General features: G+C 42.5%; 1 protein-coding gene across 2 annotated transcripts in view; it reads left to right on the top strand.

Annotated features, from left to right (window-relative positions):
* The window catches only part of LOC141156710 (flavin-containing monooxygenase 5-like), a 258,436-nt gene that overhangs the window by 195,901 nt on the left and 47,946 nt on the right, over window positions 1–14,589 (top strand). For both annotated transcript variants that reach the window (XM_073642994.1, XM_073642992.1), the window contains one exon: window positions 6,158–6,513. In XM_073642994.1, coding sequence (XP_073499095.1) covers window positions 6,158–6,513 — 356 coding nt within the window. The remainder of the gene's footprint in view (window positions 1–6,157; window positions 6,514–14,589) is intronic.

The following is a 14,589-nucleotide window of genomic DNA, read 5'->3' as shown; positions in this document are numbered from 1 at the left end:
AGGTAGATGCAGAAAAAAATATATTCAGTTTGCAACCTGATGGAGGTCAGTATAGATGGACTAATACAACAAGTCCCACACACAGCTAGAAGCCCAAATATTTTTTCAGAGGTACTGTAGATGCAGATAAAAATTATTTTGAATTTGCAACCTGATGGAGGTCAGTATAGATGGACTAATAGAGAAAGTCCGACACACTGCTAGAAGGCCAAATATTTTTTCAGAGGTACTGTAGATGCAGATAAAAATTATTTTTAATTTGCAACCTGATGGAGGTCAGTATAGATGGACTAATAGAGAAAGTCCGACACACTACTAGAAGGCCAAATATTTTTTCAGAGCTAGATGCAGAAAAAAATTATATTCAGTTTGCAACCTGATGGAGGTCAGTATAGATGGACTAATACAACAAGTCCCACACACAGCTAGAAGCCCAATATTTTTTCAGAGGTAGATGCAGAAAAAAATATATTCAGTTTGCAACCTGATGGAGGTCAGTATAGATGGACTAATACAACAAGTCCCACACACAGCTAGAAGCCCAATATTTTTTCAGAGGTAGATGCAGAAAAAAATATATTCAGTTTGCAACCTGATGGAGGTCAGTATAGATGGACTAATACAACAAGTCCCACACACAGCTAGAAGCCCAAATATTTTTTCAGAGGTACTGTAGATGCAGATAAAAATTATTTTGAATTTGCAACCTGATGGAGGTCAGTATAGATGGACTAATAGAGAAAGTCCGACACACTGCTAGAAGGCCAAATATTTTTTCAGAGCTAGATGCAGAAAAAAATTAGATTCAGTTTGCAACCTGATGGAGGTCAGTATAGATGGACTAATAGAATGATGCTATGCCCAAAAGATTTTACTTCACTAGGTGCAGTAAAAAAATTGGTATTCTATACACAGGTGGTATATCTTGCAACACAGATAGGCTACTCCACTGACTAACACACTCTGCAATAGGCCAAAAAGGATTAGCTTTGCTAGATTCAGCCAAATGCTGTGAAAAAAACTTGCACAGCACTGGCACAGACCTGCCTGGCAAAAACTGATAGGAACTGATGTAACCTAGTCCTGAAAAGGACTCCAATTACAATTAGTCTTTACTCCCACAACCTATCTATTTAAGAGCACAGACCTGCCTGCTAAAAATCGTAGGAAATGTTGTAACCTAGTCCTTAAAAGGACTGCAATCACAACTATTCCCTACTCCCAAGCTATCTGTATATTTGTGCGAAAATTGGCTTGAAATTAACAAGGTATAGCGCACACAGCAACAGCGGTGCCGTCTAACACGCAGCTGCAGCAGTGAGAAAATGGTGGCGACGGGGAAAATGGCTTGGTCTTATAGGGCAAGGACATGTGACATACACTGCCAATGACACATGCCCTTGCTTGTGTGAAAAAAAGCACTTTGCTGTGTGCGCTGCTGATAGGCTGACAGATTGCACCTCCCCACTGTAAATGCGGGAAAGAGAAAAAAAAATGGAGATCTTCATTGTTCCTGCAGAGATCCATCCCCTGCCCCTCCCCCCACCCCGCTGTACACTCAAACTGCGTATTAACATTAATTTTCATCATTACTGAGAAAAAATCCAGTTATGATTTTGGTGCACGAACAGTTATCGAACATAACCTCGAACAGCCGAATTTTTCTCAAATTGTTCGTGTTCGCCGAACGGCTCGAACACCGCCCAAAACAGCTCGAATTTGAGATTGGCGAACAGTTCGAGTAGAACAACGCTCATCTCTACTCTCCATCTCCTCCTCCTCTCTTCCTCCTCATTCCCATCTTCAGCCTATCCATGTAGGAAAGACAGGACGAAGGTTGTGTGAGTACCAGCTCATGTTCCTCCTCCTCTGCTGCCACCTCCTCATTGTTACCCAATCCACTCTGAGCAGATGAGATGAGCCTGGCCTAGGTAGTATCTCCCTGTTTCATGTCTTCCTCCATCTTCACCTGGTCTGCATGCATTGCTTCATGTTTAATTGTGTGAGGCAACTATTTAAGTATGCACAGAAGCGGGATCATTGCGCTGACTATGGCATCATTGCTGCTCACCATCTTTGTGGACTCCTCAAAATCTTGGAGAACCACACAAATGTCAGACATCCATGCCCATTCTTCATTTGTTATGTTCAGAGGCAGACCAGAATACCGACGGGCGTGTTGGAGCTGGTATTCCACAACTGGCCTCTGCTGCTCAAAAAAGCCTTGCCAGCTTGTGCAGTATGGGGTTAGAGTGAGTGGTCACATTGCACTCCAGTCAGTAATCCATCACTTGCATGCACTGCTGCAGCACCACCAGAGTGAAGGCAGCTGTGGCCGATTTGCGGAAATGGGCGATGACACTGCTCTGGCAAATCTGAGTATGTTTTCAGAAACCGTTGAACTACCAAGTTGAGCACATGTGCCAAGCATGGTAAGAGTGTAAGCTTGGAAGTTCAATGGCAAAAGCCACAGATCTGTCTGGTGTGTTATTCTTTTAAGTTCCTCTGCCGCGGTGTGCGGTTTGTTTCTTAGACAAATTAGCTTCAGCAGAGCCTGTTGCTGCTTTGTTGAGGCAGTGCTGCAGAGCTTCTGGCTGATGTGGATGATGTGCTCTGAGATAACACAGTGGAGATGAAGGATGAGGAGGAGCAATAGAGGATGCAGGAACTGATGTAGGAGGTGGAGGAAACCCTGATAGAAGTAGGGCCAGCCATTCTCGGCATTGGGAGCACATGTGTCGTGCCAGGGTGGGACTCTGCCCCAGCCTCCCCAATATTCACCCAGTGTGCCATCAGGGAAATGTAGTGTCCCTGGCCACAATCACTTATCCATGTGTCGGTCTTTAAGTGGACAATCCCAGTAAGTGCATTGGTAAGGACACAGGTGATGTTCCTGGATTCGTGCTGGTACAAACAGGGGACGTCCCCCGGTAAAAAAAGTGGTTGCTGGGGACCGAGTACCGAGGGATGGCTGCTGCCATGAGTCAGCGGATATCCTCCATGCCAACAAGCTTAATTGGCAACATTTCCATGGCAAGCAGCCTGGAAATGTGCCCATTTAGCATTTGGGCCTGTGGGTGTGTGGCTGAAAACTTTCTCTTTCGTTCCAAGGTCTGGAGTAGACAGCTGAAAGTGTTGCTGGGACAAGGATTTTGAAGTGCCTGATGATGGTGTGTCAGAATGTGCACGGACTGGTGCAGGGCGGGAGGCATCTGCACCAGTGTCATGGACAGAAGATTGGGAAGCACCTAGCACAGGGGAAGAAGCAGTGGTGTTACCCGTTGGCACCAATCATGGACCCAGGCGTTCGGCCCACTGAGTCAGGTACTAAGATGACATGTGCCTGATCATCCTGGTAGTGGTTAGGCTCTTGGTGGTCAGGCCCCTGCTGATCTTGGCATGGCACAGGTTGCTAATGACCATTTTCTTTGTCAATCACCACCACCACTGCCGAACTGTGGTCCTCCTGACTTTGGGGGTGCTGCTAAGCATGCTGGAAGCATTATCTGCTATCCAACCCACCACCTGTTCAAACTGGTGTGGTTTCAGAAATGGTGTCCCTGTAAAGTGGGACAGGAAGCTATGTGTCGTGGATGGGTGTTTCTCGTGCTCCAGCAAAAGACATAGTCGCACCTGTCCCACATCCTCGGCGTCTGTGAGCACCATCAGCAGCACTGACACTTCCCCATCTCTAACCGCACACCTTACACATTATCTAATTGCTAGATGTCCTGAAATCAAGTTTTATTTAAAAAAAAAATTGGTCACCTGCAGCAGTCAAAGCGTTTTTTGGAGTTTAATACTACCGTAATGTAACACAAAGTACATAAAAGTGTATGGATGACAAATTCATTCCATAAAAAATTTAACACTTTTTTGGAGGGTTATATACCACCAAAATTTAACAGAATGCACGTAATGCTCTATAAATGACAATATAGTAAATTTTTTCACCCCCCCAAAAAATATGGTCACGTGCAGCAGATATGTATTTAGCAACGGACTGAAAAGTCCTAAGCTATGCCTAGAGACTGTATTCTGCCACTCTCGCTGCTGCTGCAACTGTCCCTCCCTAGGCTAAATGCAGAATGCATCTGATACAAACAGCAAAGCACAAGATTTGCCCTTCCAAGGATTGTTAATATGATGGTCCAGCTTCAGCACCAGTATCACAGTATCATCATTAAAAGACTCTGATTCATTAAACTTGGTGCACACAGGCCTGGACAACCACTCTCTCCCTCCAATAAAAACTGTCTCTGAGCTGTGCAATGGCATCAGTGTGCCGAGCATGGCGGCGCCTGTTTTTTTTTATAACTCCTGATGATGTAATACAGTCAGCCAATCTCAGTAATGCCACTACCAAGATCGCTATGGCATTACAGTGACTGGCAGTCAATTCCTGCATGTTTATTGGCTGCATAACAGGCGCCAAACATGCGGGGTGGGGATTCAAACTTCTAATCCAAGCAACGGCTAATGCTCGCTGAGTTCCGAGCTCATCCAAGTACCCAGATACTAGAGTGATATCCAAATATCATTGAGTGCATTCACTCATCCCTAATACCCCTTGAACTTTTCCACATTTTTTCACGTTATACCCACACACTTAAATGTATCTTATTGGAATTTTATATTATATACCAACACAAAGTAGAAAGCATTTGTGAAATGTAAAGCACATAAAATTGTGACGTGAATTTGTATTCAGCCCCCCTGCACTCTGATACCCTCTCCAGAAGTAACATAATTTATAAATTGAGTCGAAGTCCACCTGTGTGTAATTTATTCTCAGTATAACTACAGCTGTTCAGTGAAGGCCCCAGGTGTTTGAGAACATTAGGGATCAAGCAGCATCATGAAAACAAAGGAACACACTAGAGAGGTCAGGGATAAAGTTGTGGAGAAAAGTAAAGCAAGGTTAGGCTATAAAAAACATAAATAAAAACAATAGTCCAAGCTCTGAACATATCAAAGAGCACTGTTCAATCCATCATCCAAAAAAGGAGGGAGTATGGCACTACTGCAATCCTACCAAAACATGGCAGACATATCAAGCAAGGAGAGCACTAATTAGAGAAACATCCAAGAGGCCCATGGTCACACTGGAAAAGATATAAAGATCCAGTGCTCAGGGGGGAGAATCTGTCCACACGGCAACTATTAGTCATATACTTCACAATTCTGGCCTATATAGAACAGTGGCAAGAAGAAAGACAATTTTAAAAGAAGGCTATAATAAGTCACATTTGCAGTTTTACAAAAAGCCATATAGGGGACACAGCTCGCATGTGGAAGTAAATGATTTGGTCAGATAACGCAAAGTAGAAAATTTTGAGCTAAATTTAAAATGCTCTGTGTGGCAGAAAACTATCACTGTCCGTCACCCTGAAAACATCATCCCAATAGTCAAACATGGTGGTTGCAGTATCATACTGTTGGTATGCTTTTCTTCAGCAGGGACAGGGAAGTTGGTCAGAGTTGATAGGAAGATGGATTGAGCTAAATACAAGGCAATTCTGGAGGACAACCTGTTAGAGGCTGTAAAAGACTTGAGATTGTGGCGTAGGTTCACCTTCCAGCGACCCTGAACATACTGCCAGAGGTACAATGGAATGGTTTAGATCAAAGCATAGTCATGTATTTTAATGAACCCGGCACAGGTAAGACATACAATCCCAATTGAGAATCTGTGGCAAGACTTGACAATTACTGTTCAATTCTCTGCATTACTAAGCTAGAGCTAGTTTGTAAAGAAGAATGGGCAAAACTTTCAGCCTGTATATGTGCAACGCTCATAGAGAAATATCCCCAAAAGATTTGCAGCAGTAATTGCAGTGAAAAGTGGTCTTACAAAGTATTGACTCGGGGGGCTGTGAATACAAATTCTCATCACAATTTTCAGATTTATATTTTTAAGATATTTATAAAAAGCTTGTATTTCCTTTACACTTCACAAATAATTGCTACTTTATCTTGGCATATCCCATAAAATCCAAATAACAAACATTTAAGCTTTGGAGTGTAACGTGAAAAAATGTGTAAAAGTTCACTCAGTATGAATACTATTTCAAAGTACTGTATATGTTTATGTGCATGTTTGGATATATATTTTTACATTGTGATAATGTTATACTGTACATGTATTTGCATTTAGGATTCTTAGCCAGCATCCAACCATTAATGATGATCTCCCCAATCGAATCATCGCAGGAAAGGTTCTTGTAAAACCCAATGTGAAGGAATTTACAGAAAGAGATGTCATTTTTGAAGATGGCACTGTAGAGAAAAATATTGATGTGATATTTTTTGCTACTGGATACAGTTTTTCTTTCCCATTTTTTGAGGACCCTGACCTTAAAGTAGAGCAAAATCACATATCTTTGTACAAACATGTGTTTCCACCACTATTGGAAAAGCCAACCGTGGCCTTCATTGGCTTAATTCAACCTATTGGTGCAATAATGCCTATTGCAGAGCTCCAATCTCGATGGGCCACAAGAGTATTCAAGGGTAAGCCTTGCATCATATCAAATGTGGTTACGTAATTCTCACTTGAAGTTAATTTTTTTTGTTACATTATCATGTGTATATGCTGTAAATGTAACACTATTTCTGACTTGTATTGTGTATTTTTAGCAGTTTGCTGTCTGTCTCTAGCTCTCACCTTAGATCTTCCCACTCCCCTTTTTTTAGACTACTATAGGCAGAAACTGTAATATGATCCTTCTGTGATTTCAAAACCTGTCTTCATTGAAGACAGATTTGAGCCGTAAATTCAAAGAAGCCTGACAAGTGTGGAAAGAGTCTTTTTTTTCTTTTTCTTTTTTATAAATTGATAGTACAAGTAAAGATAAGAAACGATACATGTTAGAGAATAGTTACTTTTACTATATTTTTTACAGCACAATTAGTTTTCTTTAAATATATTGCCATCTTTGTTTTGATGTAGAAAATATGTAAATCATGTAAATAATTCTAAATTAGATTTTTCTTTATATACATCAGATACTATATATACAGTGGGGGAAATAAGTATTTGATCCCTTGCTGTTTTTGTAAGTTTGCCCACTGACAAAGACGTGAACAGTCTATAATTTTAAGGGTAGGTTAATTTTAACATTGAGAGATAGAATATCCAACAAAAAAAATCAAGGAAATCACATTGTATAAATTAGATATTTTTTTTGCATTTTGCAGTGAGAAATAATTATTTGATCCCTCTGGCAAACAACACTTAAAACTTGGTGGCAAAACCCTTGTTGGCAAGCACAGTAGTCAGACGTTTTTTGTAGTTGATGATGAGGTTTGCGCACATGTCAGGAAGAATTTTGGTCCACTCCTCTTTGCAGATCATCTCTAAATCATGAACAATTTGAGGCTGTCGCTTGGCAACAAGGAGCTTCAACTGCCTCCATAAGTTTTCTATGGGATTAAGGTCTGGAGACTGGCTAGGCCACTCCATGACCTTACTGTCCTTCTTTTTGAGCCACTCCTTTGTTGCCTTGGCTGTATGTTTTGGGTCATTGTCTTGCTGGAAGACCCAGCCACGACCCATCTTCAATGCTCTTACTGAGGGAAGGAAGTTGTTGCCCAAAATCTCGCAATACATGACCCCATCCATATTCCCTTCAGTACGGTGCAGTCGTCATGTCCCCTTTGTAGAAAAGCACCCCAAAGTATATTGTTTCCCCCACCATGCTTCACAGTTGGGATGATGTTCTTAGGGTTGTACTCATCCTTCTTCTTCCTTCAAACACGGCGAGTTGAGTTAATGCCAAAGAGCTCAATTTTTGTCTCATTTGACCACAGCACCTTCTCCCAATAACTCACAGAATCATCCAGGTGTTCATTGGCAAACTTCAGACGGGCCTGCACATGACCCTTCTTGAGCAGGGGGACCTTGCGGGCACTGCAGGATTTTAAAACTTTAAGGCGTAATGTGTTACCAATGGTTTTCTTGGTGACTATGGTCCCAGCTGCCTTGAGATCATTAACAAGTTCCACCCGTGTAGTTTTAGCCTGATCCATCTCCTTCCTCATGATCAAGGATATCCCACGAGGTGAGATTTTGCATGGTGCCCTGGATCGATGTCGATTGACAGTTATTTTGTATTTCTTCCATTTCCTTACTATTGCACCAACAGTTGTCTCCTTCTCACCTAGCGTCTTACTTATGGTTTTGTAGCCCATTCCAGCTTTGTGCAGGTCTATGACCTTGTCCCTGACATCCTTAGAAAGCTCTTTGGTCTTGCCCATGTTGTAGAGGTTAGAGTCTCACTGATTAATTGAGTCTTTTATGCAGGTGACTATGTAAGACAGGTGTCTTTAATGCAGATAACGAGTTGATTAGGAGTGTCTAACTGGTCTGTAGGAGCCAGACCTCATAATGGTTTGTAGGGAATCTAATACTTATTTCTCACTGCAAAATGCAAATAAATGTATCTAATTCATACAATGTGATTTTCTTGATATATTTGGGGATATTCTATCTCTCAATGTTAAAATTAACCTACCCTTAAAATTATATACTGCTCATGTCTTTGTCAACAGGCAAAAACGGCAAGAGATCAAATACTTATTTCCCCCACTGTAGGTCCAATTAGATCTTTTCAGTTTTTAAAGTGGATTTAAAATTTTGCAAATTAAGTACATTATTAAATTGACATGTTATGCCTTATAAGGCTATTGTATTTTGAAAAACCACATCAGAATAACTCTATAGTTTAGTTTATTTTGAAAGTTCAGACTTTATTTTACCCAACTATTGTAGCTTGGTTGACAGTTCCTCACTGCCCCCCTCCCTGCTGAGATCTCTCACTGCTCAGAATAAGTTGCAGCTGTATGTCAGGCAAGGTGGGCAAAGTCTGAAAGCATTTGGACTACTGACCTCTTTGACTCTTCAGCTGATTCATATAATGCCCATTTTATTATCAAGATTATATAAACATTCTGTTAAGTATACCAGCTTCATCAGGTCTAAGAGGTCTATTTAAAAATATACAGTACAGACCAAAAGTTTGGACACACCTTCTCATTTAAAGAGATATCAAAACTATGAATTAACACATGTGGAATTATATACTTAACAAAAAAGTGTGAAACAACTGAAAATATGTCTTATATTCTAGGTTCTTCAAAGTAGCCACCTTTTGCTTTGATGACTGCTTTGCACACTCTTGGCATTCTGTTGATGAGATTCAAGAGGTAGTCACCGGAAATGTTTTTCACTACACAGGTGTGTCCTGTCAGGTTTAATAAGTGGAATTTCTTGCCTTGTGTTGTGCTGAAGTCTGGTGGATACACAGCTCATAGTCCTACTGAATAGACTGTTAGAATTTGTATTATGGCAAGAAAAAAGCAGCTAAGTAAAGAAAAAAGAGTGGCCATCATTACTTTACGAAATGAAGGTCAGTCAGTGCGAAAAATTGGGAAAACTTTGAAAGTGTCCCTAAGTGCAGTTGCAAAAACCATCAAGCGCTACAAAGAAACTGGCTCACATGAGTACCGCCCCAGGAAAGGAAGACCAAGAGTCACCTCTGCTTCTGAGGATGTTTATCCGAGTCACCAGTCTCAGAAATCGCAGGTTAACAGCAGCTCAGATTAGAGACCAGGTCAATGCCACACAGAGTTCTAGCAGCAGACACATCTCTTCAACAATTGTTAATAGGAGACTTTGTGCAGCAGGCCTTCATGGTAAAATAGCTGCTAGGAAACCACTGCTAAGGAAAGGCAACAAGCAGAAGAGTCTTGTTTGGGCTAAAGAACACAAGGAATGGACATTAGAGCAGTGGAAATCTGTGCTTTGGTCTGATGAGTCCAAATTTGAGATTCCAACCACCATGTCTTCCCATGGTTCCCACTGTGAAGCATGGAGGAGGAGGTGTGATTGTGTGGGGGTGCTTTGCTGGTGACACTGTTGGGGATTTATTCAAAATTGAAGGCATACTGAACCAGCATGGCTACCACAGCATCTTGCAGCAGCATGGTATTCCATTCTGTTTGCGTTTATTTGGACCATCATTTATTTTTCAACAGGACAATGACCCCAAACACACCTCCAGGCTGTGTAAGGGCTATTTTACCAATAAGGATAGTGATGGGGTTCTACGCCAGATGACCTGTCCTCCACAGTCACCAGACCTGAACCCAATCGAGATGGTTTGTGGTGAGCTGGACCGCAGAGTGAAGGCAAAAGGGCCAACAAGTGCTAAGCATCTCTGGGAACTCTTTCAAGATTGTTGGATGACCATTTCCGGTGACTACCTCTTGAAGCTCATCAAGAGAATGCCAAGAGTGTGCAAAGCAGTCATCAAAGCAAAAGGTGGCTACTTTGAAGAACCTAGAATTTAAGACATTTTCAGTTGTTTCACACTTTTTTGTTAAGTATATAATTCCACATGTGTTAATTCATAGTTTTGATGCCTTCAGTGTGAATGTAAAATTTTCATAGTCATGAAAATACAGAAAAATCTTTAAATGAGAAAGTGTGTCCAAACTTTTGGTCTGTACTGTATGTAGTTTACATATTGAAATCTGATAACAGATTCTTTAAAGGCATTCATTTTAGCGGAAAACTGTTTTATTACTGCTATACGTGGCTGTATTACGGCTCTGTATAACATCCAAATATGCCACCTATTGGATTATTTATATCGTATAATTGGGAAATTATGACATTTTGCCACCATTGGCATATTTGGTAATGCAGGTCTTGGAATCTATTGTCACTTTTATATCTTCTGTTGCTGCATTCCTGCGTAATTAGCACTTTCATTCATATGTTAGTGAGATAAAAGGTGCAAGCATAAAAGAGAACTTAAGAAACGACTGCCTCCTTAGGTTGTTTCTGCACCTAGCACTAGCCTCTTAAATTTGATTTGTTTTCTGCCTTTGTGACCTCAGAAGCCAGGCAAGGTTATCAGACAGTAAGTCATCAATCAAGTGAAAGAGGCATGTGCTGGGAAGGGATATAATTAGTGTTGAGCGAGCACTAAAATGCTCGGGTGCTCGAAGCTTGGGCTGAGCTCACCGTGATACTCGGGTGCTCGACCCGAGCAACGAGCCCAATGTAAGTCTATGGGAGACCCAAGCATTTTTTGCGACGGCACCCCCGGCAGTCTGTAGAAAGCCTAAAAAGTGCCCAAAACAATAGTGACAGTGCTCAAATGACATGGGGACAACATGGGGATCGCCCCAGGAAGCATTTCTGACCCCCAGGTCACTGCTGTCAACAATGTGGTCAGAGGTATTAAGCCACTTTTACGGGCTCACAATAAAACGTTCAAAATGAAACTGAAACTACTTTCCTGTGAAATATGTTAAGGAACATCCCTTCCAGGGTATAGACTTGTGTATAAGGTAAAATAAATAACCAAAAACAAAAATACTCCTCCACACCTTGCGTCATGTTCACAAGTAGCATTTTTTATGCCTTTTTGCACTTTTGTGTTGCTTTCAACCGTGACAAGTGCATTCACCCGGAAATGTCATTTTAACATTTTACAACCTTATCTGGCCATGTGCTGTGTGACACATGCATACAGTGCTGAAAAGACATGGGAACAGCATGGGGAAGACCCCTGGAAGCATCTCTGACACCCAGGTCACTGCCTAAAAGTGTGCCCATCAGAAGTGATCCTTGCCGCATCAGAAGATGCAGACTTGCAACTATCCCCGTGCAAGTCCTTGTCCCAGGGCCATGTTCAATTGTACCTCCCCATTCCTTGCAATGCAAGCGCAAGTATGCAGCCTGCCACCCACCCACCCCCAGGCTGCAATACCATGCTGATTGCACTTGAAATTGGGCCTTTTAGGCACGTGGAGACAGAATCTGGCCACCACATCATGGCTACGTTAGCGGCCTGGTATCCATACTCAGTCCCCAGCCGCCCGGCGGCCGGGTGTCCATGCTTGGTTCCCAGCTGCCCCGCGGCCGGGTACCCACACATGGTCCCCAGCCGCCTGGGGGCGGCCGGGTGTCCATAGACGGTCCCCAACCGTCCCTATTTATCCCGGTGCGCCTTATACACAAGCGCGCATACCAAAACATTACCTGTGCCCTCCCCAGTGCATTTAGTGGGAAGGACAGCCTAACCACAAACAAGTAGACAAGTGAATGTGGCAAGGGATGGTCCATCTCACTGACGCCTTCACACTGGGTTAATATTGTGGAAGCCGGGACACAGTTGGATACTGGGATGCAACACGTTCTCCAGACATAGAGGATTGAGGATCCTGGGTCAATCAGGCTTCAACACAAAGTTCAGAAGGTAGACAGGAGCAGTGGTCGGCCTCCTACACAGCGAGTAAATTATTCATGATCATGAGGCCATCCATCTCCTTAGCTTTCTGTTCCTTGGAATGCAAGCGCGTGTATGTAGTAGCGGCTAGGCCTGAGGTGGTCAGCGTTTTGGCACATTTCCTACCTCCTCTGAGAATTGCTGGATGCTTTCCTTCTACTATCCCAGTTCTATGACTCCCGTTAAAACAAAGCTTTAGGTGATGAATGATGGATGAAGTGTTGGCAAAGGAGAAAGAGCAGGAGGAACAGGGACCATTCACATCAATATCAGGCCAGTCAACCACACATGTCTTGTAGGATATGTTTCTGTACCAAAAGGAGCAGTTCGGCTACACAGTTATAGGGCATACAGTGAGTGCAATGCCTACCAAAAATTTCGAGGCAACTCCAATGCCCCTTGGAAGTGACATGGAGGTCAGAGGGCCTTAACTAAACTGTTTTTTCCATTTATAGCAACTGGGTCTCCTGTATACTGTTGGCCTAAGCAGTGAATGGAAGGCTTTCCAAAAATTATGAGGAACTGCAATGCCCATTGAAACAGACGTGGATTACAGCGTACTAAAAACCTTCTAGACATTATTGGGGGGTGGGTCTCCCTTAGTGTTCGCCTATGCATTGAAAAGCAAAAGCTGACTAAAATTAGGAGGAAATGCAATGCCCGTTGTAAGAGTCCTGGAGGTTAGAGGTAATTAAAAACAACATTTCAATGCGCCTTGGAAGAGCTGTGGAGTTCAGAGTGGTTTAATAAGACGGTTTTAATGCCCCTTGGAAGAGACGTAGAGGTCAGAGCGGTTTAACAAGACAGTTGTAATGCCCCTTGGAAGAGACGTGGAGGTCACAGTAGCATAACAAGATGGTTTTAATGCCCCTTGGAACAGACGTAGAGGTCACAGTAGCTTAACAAGATGATTTTAATGCCCCTTGGAAGAGTGGTGGAGGTTACAGTGGAATAAAAAGACAAAATCAATGCCCTGTGGAAGAGACGTGGAGGTCACAGTAGCTTAACAAGACAGTTTTAATGCCCCTTGGAAGAGTGGTGGAGGTCGCAGTGGAATAAAAAGACAATATCAATGCCCCTTGGAAGAGTGGTGGTGGTTGCAGTGGAATAAAAAGACAATATCAATGCCCCTTGGAAGAGACGTGGAGGACAAGTAGCTTAACAAGACGGTTTTAATGCCCCTTGGGAGCGACGTGGAGGTCACAGTAGCTTAACAAAATGGTTTTAATGCCCCTTGGAAGAGACGTGGAGGTCACAGTAGCTTAACAAGATGGTTTTAATGCCCTTTGGAAGAGACGTGGAGGTCACAGCAGCTTAACAAGACGATTTTAATGCCCTTTACAAGAGCCATGCAGTACAGCATATTAAAAACATTATTTCCATTATTGGGGAGTGGGTCTTCCATAGTCTTTGCCTATGCCTTCCAAGCAAAAGCTGCCAAAAATTAGGACGGAGGAACTTGCAATGCTGGCAACACGGACCACAGTCACCCTAGTGGTATAGTGGTGGTGGAGGCTGAGGATGAGGAGAAGAGCAAAAAACAGCCGAAATGAGGAAGCGTATACCCATGTGTGGTGTGAAGCGGTGCATGGGAATACACCTCCCGAAACAACACAGTGGATTTGACTTTATGTTACTCTGCTGTCATTTGGTGGTGAAGAGAAGTCTGGCCCAATCCAGCCCTTGTTCATTTTGATAAGGGTCAGCTTGTCAGCATTGTCAATTGACAGTGGTCTTGTTTTTGTGTGCTTCGCTAGTAATTCAGTCAAGAACTGGGAGCGAGAAGATGTGGCTGTTGGTTGTGGCACATTTTCACCTTGGCCACGGCCCCGTCCTCTGCACACACCATCACCAGAACGTCCAGTTCCACGTCCCTTACCATGCACCTTGCCCATTGTACATGAAGTAAAATAGCTTACAATCGCATTATCAGTGGCAAAAGGGTAATAAAAAGGAGATTACAACCGTGGAACTGCAAAACCACAGTTATAGTTTCCTGGTGTATACCAGACTTGTTAAAATAGATATATTTGTGTCTGAACAGTCAGCGACACAATCAAACTGTTTTTTTTATGGAAAAAAGGCAAGCAGGTTGATAACACCCAGATTTGAACCAGGAAGAGGAAAACCACAGTTCTAGTTCTCTGACCTACACCAGACTCTTTTACACAGATATATTGGTGTCTGAACAGTCAGCGAGACACTGAAATTGTTTTTTTTTATGCAAAAAAGACAAAAAAGTGGATAATACACAGATTTGAACAGTGGAACTTCAAAACCACAGTTA

This window comes from Phyllobates terribilis, unplaced genomic scaffold, assembly GCF_046119375.1.
Source record: "Phyllobates terribilis strain yellow unplaced genomic scaffold, ASM4611937v1 Scaffold_8__6_contigs__length_399053987, whole genome shotgun sequence".
In the NCBI taxonomy this organism is placed as follows: Eukaryota; Metazoa; Chordata; class Amphibia; order Anura; family Dendrobatidae; genus Phyllobates; species Phyllobates terribilis.
The sequence above is the reverse complement of the archived record's forward strand: the minus strand, read 5'-3'. Positions and strand labels throughout refer to the sequence as shown.